General features: G+C 49.8%; 1 protein-coding gene across 1 annotated transcript in view; it reads right to left on the reverse strand.

The window, feature by feature from the left end:
• LOC142413652 (rho GTPase-activating protein 7-like) overlaps positions 1-10,637 on the reverse strand; it is a 52,301-nt gene extending 41,664 nt beyond the window's left edge. The window contains exon 1 of the mRNA XM_075509990.1: positions 10,559-10,637. Within this exon, the coding sequence (XP_075366105.1) occupies positions 10,559-10,565 (7 nt within the window). The 5' untranslated portion in view covers positions 10,566-10,637. The remainder of the gene's footprint in view (positions 1-10,558) is intronic.
• Positions 10,638-10,991: the final 354 nt, after the last annotated feature.

Raw genomic sequence — 10,991 nt, forward strand, 5'->3', positions numbered from 1 at the left:
GGTTGCAGAGAAGATTGCTCCTGAAGGGTGGGGTTGCAAAGAACGTTTTTAGGAAAGGGTTATTTGTGTTTGCCTATTCCCAGAATGGTCCCAGCGTCAAACCCATACTGGCTGCTTTTCCAAGCCTCATTTACTTTCAATTAAGATACACAAAAAACTAATGTACAACTTCTTAAAATATTCAGAAAACAGGTTTGCTTCTTGTCCATGTTATTTCACAGCGATCTTCCAACAAAGTTAAAGAAAAACCATAGTTGCTCCTTATACAAAGATGCACGAGAGAAAACACTCTCAAAAACCTTGTATCAGGCAGGGACCAATCCTAGCGACGGGACAAGCTCTACCCACACTTCTCCCTTGGCCACTCATTCTTCCAGAAGACCTCTCTTCAAACAGACACCATTCCTTGATTCAATAGCTCATCTCTCCAATGCACAAAACATACAGGTGACTAAAATAAGAAAACAAGCAGCACCAGGCAGCCCCTCCAAAATGGTTCCCCAGGAGCTGGAGGAAGCTGTTATTACTTGGCTTGGGGTTGAGATGCGCTTTGAAGACGAATACATTTAAATGTACAATAGCTTTCACTTTGAGGCGTCCTCCCCCTCCAGCATTAGCAGGCATTAAATATGTGCATACTTAATGCTTTGCAAGCTCCGCAGCAATCAGGTTGGATCAGCAAAGGGAACTTGCCTTAGTAATTCAGGTGTCTGTGTACTGTTAGACCCTGGAGGTACAGCTAGGGTGACATTTTCAGAAGTATCTAAGTTTCTTAGACTCTTCAAGCTCATTGAATCTCGCTTGAGGTGAATTTGAATGGAACTTAGGCTCCCAAATCTCTTTTGTATTTTAGAAGAGGTTAGCTTCTTTCTTTAAATTTCGCAATTAGTAACAAGCAGACTCTGCTTGGAAACTTGGGTATAGAGCAGGAGTTTGGATAGCATGATCATGAGCATAAATGAGCACAATTCCTTTGAATATTAGAAGTATATTTAATGTGGTGCTCAAGGTCACACAGTAAATCAATGGGCAAAACTGAATCATAGCCCCAGGGGCATATTACTTGCAATCAGATACAGGGGTAATTGAGTAATTGCACAGACTTAAAAACAGCGTTACATCAACATATGGCTAGAAAGGGGCTTGGGGAGGTTCAGTGATTTGCTGAAGGGGAGAAAGAGTCAAGAGCAGGGCTGACATTAGATATGAACAGCTAATTTCATCACACAGGTAACCTGGCACTGGAAAGTCTTCTACTAACTTATACTCCATAAAACTTCTGATTTTAGTGTCATAGTTCTCAGTATCCACTGCTGGAAATACTAAGAGTCTCCACTGGAAGGACGCATCTAACTGACTATTGGCAGTATGTTGGGAGAACCCGAGGTGAAAGACACCCAATGACTTGGCTCCAACATCCAAGCTGGCACAACACTAGTGACGACTGCTGAGTAGGTATGTCCCTGTGCGTGGCAGTGAGAACATGCCCCTTGGCTGCTGAGCTTCAGCATGAGCTGCTGGCTCAGCAGCGTGCTTACCAGCCCTACCTGACAACCACTTGCCTCTCATTTCAGCTGTCAAAATTATATTTATGCTAGTGCAGTATGTCCTGTTTCGTGATTACGGTTGGACTCGATGATCTTAAAGGTCTTTTCCAACCTATACGATTCTGTGATTCTGTGATTCTGTGATTTGGATGGTTCCCGCAGTCATTTTTCCACTAAAATGCTAATGCATTTTTTGAAAACATCTAAACAGGAAGAGACCTGACCTCTCCTCCCTGAACATTGTGTGCTCTCTTCTCCTGGCAACAGAAGATCACTCCTGTGCCAACTGCTGCAGTGACTCCAGGACAAACCAAGGGGTGGCTCGCATACCTTGGGACTGCATGTGGGCTCTGCTGGTATGCACTAAAGAGTGTGCACAGCTTGTCTTGAAATGTTCAGCAGGATTTCAGTTAAAGTCCTTCCTATTCATGTCCAGCAACCCCCCCCTCATTCCAGCTCACTGCCATGCCTGACCATGCAGACGGATCCCGGGGCCTGCTCAGCAGGTTGTGGAGGAACCACCCCACAGCTCTGAAATCAGAGGAAAAATGCCCCTTGACTCAATTGGTCTGATGTTGAACCAGATACTTAATTCAGGTAGATATTTGGCAGCTCCTCTCCTGTGCACTTTCACTGGGCACAGAGTGCTTTTGGGGATTGCTTCCACTTGGAGACCTGCTGGCTCTGCGGCATCATTGCTGCCTCCTCGTCTGGAAATGTACGGCCCCTGAAGCAGAGCCATTGCATTCCCCGCCATCCAACCACCTCCAGTAAAGGCCCCAGGGAGAAATTTCTCTTTCCCTGAGATGAACAAGCTCTACACCTGAGGAGCCTGATCTGTTCTTGAAGTCCCTTGCTGTTGAGACAGTGGATGCAGCAGGCGCCATAAGCCCTGTTTGCTGTGCATGCACCAACCTCAGCCCCAGACAGGCTGCAGGACCCACGGGGGCACGTAGGGTGCCAGGAGGGGGGCCCAGGGGCACTGCCCACCGCTGGGCTCCAGCACCTTTCCTCAGAAAGGCAGTAGTGCCCTCGACAGACACCATGCACCAGGTGTTTAGATAAGGCAAACTCCCTGGCACATTGCATTAAAATGTTAAAAAGTTGGGCAGCTCTGAAGGTAGAGCCTAGAAGCAAACTGAAAAGGCAACTTCCTTACAACTAGTAAGTGCAGACTCTCCTGGCACCAGCAGATCACAGCTTCAGGGCACCTCACTCAGCCACAGGGAAACAGCAAGAGTCTGTATGAATCCAACCGACATGGGAGCAGGATAAATGGGAAAAAGGCAGGTTCTGACTTCAGGAGGAGGAGAAGCTAATGCACTTCACTTCCAAGAGTATTCACACAGCCTTAGGAAAGGACTGAAGCAATCTAAAGCCTCCGTCAAACCATCTGGCTGTGCGGATGGCTGCTCAGGGCAAGCCACTGGGACGGCAAGTTTCCCACCTTGCAGCCCCTGGTGCCAAGTGTTCCCCTCACCACCCTTCTCCTGGCAGCTGCTCTGGGAGCCATGCTAACCACACTCCTCTTTAACATACCCTAGGCTTTCCTTGGTGAGTTTTAATTGCCAGGCTCCATATGCAGCTCTTTCGCTGGTGTAAATCAAATGCTGACAGATGTGAGGGTGACAGTGACTGAAAAAAAATGCACCCCAAGTGAAAGGAAACTCGGGGCGCTGCATATTTCTGTGCCCATACATTCCTCCTGCAGAGCACTTGGGCCAGCTGCCTCCCAGCCTGCCCCTTATCTGCACTCCCCTTGAGAAGCCCTGATGTGTCCAGAAATCACATTTATTATATACACTAGTATATATTTAACATAGTAGAGTGAGGGCCTTGCAGCGGTTTGGTCATGCTGCAGAATTAACCCGAGATTGGCGATAAGCACAGAAAATTAGATTTATGTTAATTTTAAGTGTTGGGGGTTTTTTTCCCCCAAAGAGTTGCTGTCCTAAGCCCCAACACCATCCTACAGAAGTAAACCTGTTAGACAGTGCCACCCTCCCGCACCACCTGTATCTCCATGCAGGAGAAGGCTTCCTGCCTTGCACTCGGGCAGTAATTGAGGCTCGGGCAAGCTGTCTCACCTGGCACTGGCTGCTCAGAGCAGGAGCCAGGCTGCGGCTGTTGCCCCATGGGCTGATGCTGATTTCCTGGCCATCAGCTCCTGTCTCTGCCCATGCCTCAGACCCGGGTGAGCACGTGGAGCTGGCACTGGTCTGCTCCCGCTCGCTGCAGGGATGCTGTGTTCACCAGACTGGGATATTTCGTCCCAGGCAGGGGAACACAGCCCGGGCCAGTCCCTGGGAACTGCCAAGAGGCCACTGAAGATACACCACTGCCTCCTCCATGAGGACCTCATTCAGACACTCAGGTGGGACAGCCTCCTTCAGACACTCAGACCTTGAGACGCTCAGGTGGGACAGCCTGGAGAAGCTTTTGCTGGTTTTCTTGGTGTTTATATGCATCTCACCTTTTCTCCTCTCTGCATGTATCCCAAGCATCTATCCTCCCACCCCCACCGAAACAGGGAAGCAATGCTTTTCTGAAACGCAGTGAGGCTACGCCATTTCCCCAGGGCTGGAACGAGACTCTGACCTCCCAGCACCGAAGGGTGGCCCCTAACCAATAAATCCTTGTTCTCCAGAGGAGCAACCTGCTCTGCTCAAAGCACCTTTTGCTGTGATAGTGATTGCAGGTGGACGGGAATGATAGGGTAGCTCAAGTCTCATTCTCTAAGGAGAAAGCAGCACAGTAAGTATTTTGGGAGACTCCTAATATTAAGGCACAGTCACTAACTGTGACTGAATAAGATTTGTACATATTCTGGACTGGTGCCATGGGGGTGGGGGTGGGGAGCAGAAGGCAATCCCAGACAAAGCAAAATGATAATGTGTTATTGGTCAGAAAGATTCATGTGATGAAAATTAATAGTAGTGAGTGTTTTGCAGCTATACCCCATCCATCTTCACTGTTGCAGAGAGAATGAGCTCCTCGGTGTATGTGCAGCACGATGTCTGACATTCAGGTCACAAGCTGTAATTTAAATTTCTCCAAGTTCTTCTTTGTTTAATGTCCTATCAGTTTGGAAGCAGTTCAAGGAAAATCCCTGCGATTTCTCCTTCCAGCTGCTTTAAACAACTCTCTAGCTTCTGTAATTAGTAGCCTAATCAGTTAACGCATTGAACGTATAGAGCCCTCCGCTACGCTGGTCTGATGAGACACACTGGGTCCACAGCCTCAGTGGTGACTACAAAAGTGAATCTGCTACAGATTGAAGGGCATTGTGGTTCAAAATGAGTTTTCTTTCTAGATGACTTTTGAAAACCACAGGCTTTTTAGGAATGTTTTTATTAAATTATGGACCCTTTTGAAAAACCCTTACACCCTATGAGAGCATCTTCACGTGCTGACATAGCAGGTAGTGCTACCATGGGAGCAGCCCTGTTTTCTGGACATGGGGAGAAGAAAATAATTGGGTACATACATACACTTAAAAAAAAGTGTGATTTATGAAGTAAAACATTGCTTTGCCCTTTTCCTTTTTGGCAGTGGTGTCTGATGGGGAACTGCTCACCGTGGCCAGCCTGGGAGTGGGCTCTCGGTCTTTCAAGGTCACTTGTAGGGCACCTCCTGTAGCCCAAAAGTGTGCGAGCTGGGGTTGGTGTGCAGATGCTGTTTGGAAATACAAACCTACTACTCATATGCACATACCACCTTAGGTAGCTTCCCACAGATTTCTGGAGTAGCTAGACTAGTAAGTGGTCTGCTATGTGTGAAGGTCCCCAGATCTGTCCTGACGGGAGGAGACCAAGGGCACACGCACACGAGGATCCAGGGGTTGCATGAGTCCTGCCTCCCCCTGCACCACGCCTGCGTCTGCCCGACTTCCCCATATGCAAGGAGGGAGCAGGGAGGGAGCAGTGTCCTGTCCGGGGAGCTGCTCTCCAGGTTGAAGACCAGCATTCAGAGCACAAGATCCCCACTCAGGCTGGGCAGATCCTAGTCTCAAGATCAGTGATGCTATTGAACACAAGGAAGGAATACCACTGTCCATCCCAGGTAACACCTGGATGTGTCATTTGTTCAGTTTGAGATTGTCAAAAGCATGCTCATTATTGATGGTGAATGAATGCAGCAGAGTGATGCCATCATCACTTCAATAACTACACTTCACCAAAGAACTGCCTGGGCATGGGCAGTGGTGTGGCCTCACCAGTCTGGGTCTGTACATGAATCACTTCCACCAGGAGGCTTTAAATGCTGTCATTCATTTATTTATTCAGCAAATGCATCACACTCTAATCTACTTCTACTCTTTTAACAATATTCCCATTTTTTTATAAAACTGTAACAAGTTCAGAAGATGACTTGCCTATCTCATCACCAGCCTGCCCAAATCCGACCACGTACATATTCTACCACTGCTCAGCACAATGTTCAATGAAAAAAAGCACACATAATTAATGTTCCCTGCACTGCCAAGCTGATTAAAGATTCAGCTCAGACGAGAGAGGAAGCACAGGGTCCAGCACGGTTTCCTGTGTGCCTATAAATAGCTGTTTCGTATGGTTTAGGCAGAGGTCAGTACCAGACAGCTGCACGAGCTCTGGCCCCCATTTGCCTTGTGCTGGCGGGAACGGGACTGATGGCAAAACATTTCCCCCTTAGAGCAAGAGCTTTTGAAACGCATATAGTGTGCTCCTGCTAAATTAACTGAAGCTAACAAGAGTTTGCTGTTTGCTGCAGTGGGAGAAGGGCCACTGGATACCTGCCAGGGGAGGGGTCCCACTGGGCTCACCCCTGCGGGCTGGCAGCAGGTGAACCTCTTTATTCACCTGTTGGTCTCTCTGACTTTGCTGAATGACATATGAAATCTAAGAATGTTTCCAAAATGCTCTAAAAGAACAGAACAGACATAAAGATGCTATTTATTTGTTTCAGTCCAACAGATGGACTTTAGGGAACAGCTTCGCCCCTGCTCTGGGTGGGTTGGGTGGGGGTCCCCAGCAGTGGTGGTACACCTGGTCCCCAGCCACAAACGCAAGCACGCTGTGACATCTAGTGGCAAGTTATCCCGAGAGCCTAGAGAAAGCTGTATTGGACACGTTTTTCCCACTGTCCCTGGACAACCAGCCACAGATGTGTTGGCATTTATTACACACTCTTCAGACCCATCTTTGTGCATAATTATGTATTTATGTGTAATGTCGAGTATGACAGCTATTTCTGCTTAGGCCAAGATGTGCTGGTGAAAGGGACAGTATACCCACCTCAGCAGACAGCTCTCATCTTCCTTGCACTAGGTGGGAAAGGTCCCATCCTCCTCCCATCCCAGGTAGCCATCGAGTGAACTGCTCTGCTGGCATCACCTCCAGAGCCACAGCTGCAGCTGCATAGTGGCACAGGAGCTAGCTGGGGTTGGATACAAGTTTGGCCATTCACTATTTGACATGGCTTCCAGTCTGTGTCCCCCAACAGCCACCAGTGCTGGTGTTTGACCAGCTCAGGTGGCCCTGCCAACATTTCCCAGAAGCTGAAGGCACTAAAAGCCTGCATGCAGCCGAAGAGGTGGAGCAGCAGCCACGGCACCATGTAACCTTATTGCACATTCACCTCCACTGCCTTCCCGTCCTTTGGCAAGTGTTTATTTAATATTTCACCCTTTTTTTCAGACTCTGTTCGATTTCATGCACCATCATCAGTGACATATTCAATATTAGCTTGAATAATGATACAGAAATTAAATCAATAGGCTTTGCCTAACAAACAGAAAGGCCCTATCATGCAAGGCTGGGTAGCATGAGTCAGGGACGTCATCTGATTACTGTGCTGCTTTGTGAAAGAAAGGAGAAACAATTACCGAATATAATGGGTAAAACTGAGAAAAAAAGGTCAAATTTCAAGAGGATCCTCATTCTTGTTTGAGAGTTGGGAGTTGGGAAGGAGAGTGGGAAGCTGCCGTGCAGCACATGAGCACTGGCCTCTTCATAAAACCACCCTCTGTGCACCCACCGCAAACCTCTATCCCCCGCAAACGCCCCACTCCTGCCCCGTTTCTGGAAGATGATGGAAGCAGCAGTGAGATCTGCAGTACCGCAGCCCCGGAAAGCTGAAACCAGGGTGGCCAGAACCAGTTCTACTCAGATGCTTAAGGTCACTGAACCAAGCTGAGACTCACAAGTGGTCCCCAGGCTCCAGCAGCCAGAAGACGTCAGGCACCACAGTTAAAACCTACCAAGCTGTCAGCAGGGCCCGTCCTTTGTCTTTTGCCTTTCATAAAGCTTTGTTTTAATGCATAAAACAGCTACTTATTTGATATTATTTGTTCACCAGAGAAGCCAAGTTCCCTTCCCACACAAGCAGAATGCCTTCCAACAGCTCCAGGCCCTGCCTTTTACCAGGAGCATCGAGGGAAATGGGAAGAGGCAGAGGAGGGACTGGTACAGCGGGCAGTGTGTACGCTCAGCCCGTTGCACAGGTCTTGCCAGACCACAATGGCCAGGTTTTTGGCAGATGTCAGATAATGCTAACCCTGGAAGTGTTCCTAAATGGTGGACTTCAGAAGCTGGAATGGCAAATTTATACTAAAAAGAACAGCAATCCATATGAAAATGCTTCCAGAACCACCTCCCCAACTCTTAATAGCTCTCTGACCACAGGACGAGTGCTGGGGACAGGGGGGTACCCCCAGTCACGTCCAGGAGTGCTGACCCCAGCAGCCCCACGATCACCTGGGGGGGCCTTTGCAGCACCCCAGCAGGTTTCCCCACTGCCGCACATCCTGAATGGGTTCTGCTGGGACCTGGGTCGCCCTACTGCCTGCCTCAGGCTTGTGCTTCGTGCTGGGCACGTCTACTGGCTTTACAAGCAGCTCTCACCAGTGAATGCAATGCATAGGTGGGTCGGTCCTTCCTTGCCACTGGGCACGGTATGGCCAGCAGCTCGGCCCCTCCTGCCCTCCAGCCAGCATCCCTCTGGGTCGCTTCCCACTGCATTTGTTGTATCAGCACTCAAGTGCATAATGTTCTTATGGTGAATATCTGGCAACGTAGCCCGTTCTCCTCTGTGACTTTTAGCTTATGTCAACAATTTATTTATTTCCAGAAGACAAGTAATTCTCTACCTTAAAAAAATACACCTTTTCCACTGCCTGGAAGACCTGTGTGTACCAATGGATGGATACTTAGCCCTGGCCTCAACTGCAGCAAACTAATTGTGTTTCTTCTCAGCTCTTGTGCTCGGCATATTGCCAGGGTGACGCAAAGCAATGAGAAATAAATTGACTCAAAACTTGGCCAGAGAGCATCAGCAAACAGAGGGTTGAAAACTCAGCTTGATTTATTTTATAGAGAGGCAAAGGACAAGAAATGCAGTGTTATTCCCAGTTGTGGTCCTAGCAAACAGTCCTCAAAGCCCATGCAAGAGCAGAGCTGCCGGCAAGGCTGGGCAGCTACGGCCCCAATGGCCGTCTGTCAGGGGAGCGTCACTGGGAAGGGACAACATGACACTAATTCGTTTTCTGAAAACATTCACTGTAACACTTCCATCTCCTGCCCAGAGAATACAAAATGTTTTACATGGAGCGATAAAATAAAAGCCACCATCTGACATGTAGACACTTAATACCCTCCTACAGATGTGTCAGAGTTACTGAAGGATTTTTTCAGCATTACAAAGCAAGCCTTTGGCAAAGGCGGGAGCTGAAGCTGGCCCAGCTGACGGCTGGAGCAATGCCAGGATTGCCCCAGCACGGGGGCACCAGCTCCTGCAGGCTAGGGGTGCTGCTGAGGGGCTCCAGCCCTGCCGAGGGTACCTGGGCACAGCAGGAGCGAGGTGGGAGAGCAACCGAGGGGTCAAACCAGCTGAGACAGCAAACACGTGCTCAGCCTGTACCCTAAAACTTCCTCACACTCTGGGGATGACGGGGAGGGCCTGGGAACATGGCTGAGCGCTGAAGCCTGGAGCAGCACCCACTGCCCCTCTCCAGCCCCTGCTTGTGCCAGGTGCCGGAACAGCCACCCCACTGCTGCAGGCTCAGGGCACCCACGCAAAGGCCCTCCTCTCGGCTTTTTTCCTCCCGGTAAACAGATCACTTTTGCCATTACTTTTTAGGAAGAGGCATCAGTGCTCAGGGTGATTTCTCCGATGCCGATGTTTTCCCAAGGGCCGACACGCTTTCCCCACCATGACGCACTGCTGCTGCTTTTTGGGGTCCCATGCTGTCCCCTGCGGGAACACCTTCCCCTGCCCTGCCCGTGCACGCACGGGCGGGGAAGAGACTTCAGTGGCGAGCACTAAGGGTCCTGGTGATCCCTGTGAGGAGCCCACAGTTACCTCTCCTGCTGCCCTGCCCACCCTGGGCTGACACAGCGAAACACAGAAATTTTTATCTACCAAACTAAAACCTCCATTCCTTGGCCGCACGTGGAATTTCACAACTAATGGCCTGTGAGATGTATAACAAAGTAAACCACACCCATGTGCATATATTCATGCACGCATGCATACCCGCCCAAAAGGACTCTGTAGCCCTCATAGGGAATCTCAGCCGCTGCAGGACAGCGGGGAGCTGAAGCCGTGTCCGTAAAGCCGCTGCAAACCGTGCCGTGCCCCCGCACGGCGGGCCGGCGGCCGCAGCGCAGGTGGCTGCTACCCTCTAGAGGAGAAACCTCTGCCGAGCACCGAGCCCGCCCGCCGCGCTGCGTCCCTTCAGAGACCGGGCTTTGTTGTAGCGTTACACGCCCTGTGTGTCACAGGGCTGCTTAAGCATTAGATTTCAACATTTCTAATAACTGCATTTTTTTCTAAATCCCAAACAAAATCGATCACTGTAAAACTTTCTGTTTTCTGCCTAAATAAGCACAGGCAGAAGCAGCACATCCCTGGAGGGACCAGCCAGACCCACACCTTTGCCGTTCCATCCCCCGAAACAGCTCACGCCCTGCTTTCTGGTAATAACATTAAAGAAGTAGAATAATCAAGGAAAGAAAAACCAAACCTCCTCCTACCTTCCATGGGGAAAGTGAACTGCAACGTATCACTGTCCTGTGCAGAAGTTATTCCTGTGTCCCTGCAAGCGAGCAAGTCCTTCCCCTGGGCAACTGAACTCCAACCCTGTCTGCTCGGCTTTAAGCAGGACCGCCGAGATCCCACCCAGGACGGGGTGGAGAATCCTTCCTGGGAAAGAGCAGCTCGGTCACAGCCCCCTCCAGCCGCTCTTCGCATCTCGGCGGGGCTCTGACATGCCGTTTCCTTTCTCTCTCCCTCCGTATTCATCAGCAGTCCCTTCGGCTGCTGTCTCACATCAGCATCGCCCACCGAGTTTGCAACAGCGATTGAGTTTGACAGTGCCAAAGGTGTGGGTGGCACGGGCCCCAGCAAGAAATACTGTCAGGACATAAATGCAGGATACGTATAGTTTAAATCAGCTGCGGGACAGAG

Source organism: Mycteria americana, chromosome 8, assembly GCF_035582795.1.
Source record: "Mycteria americana isolate JAX WOST 10 ecotype Jacksonville Zoo and Gardens chromosome 8, USCA_MyAme_1.0, whole genome shotgun sequence".
Taxonomy (NCBI): Eukaryota; Metazoa; Chordata; class Aves; order Ciconiiformes; family Ciconiidae; genus Mycteria; species Mycteria americana.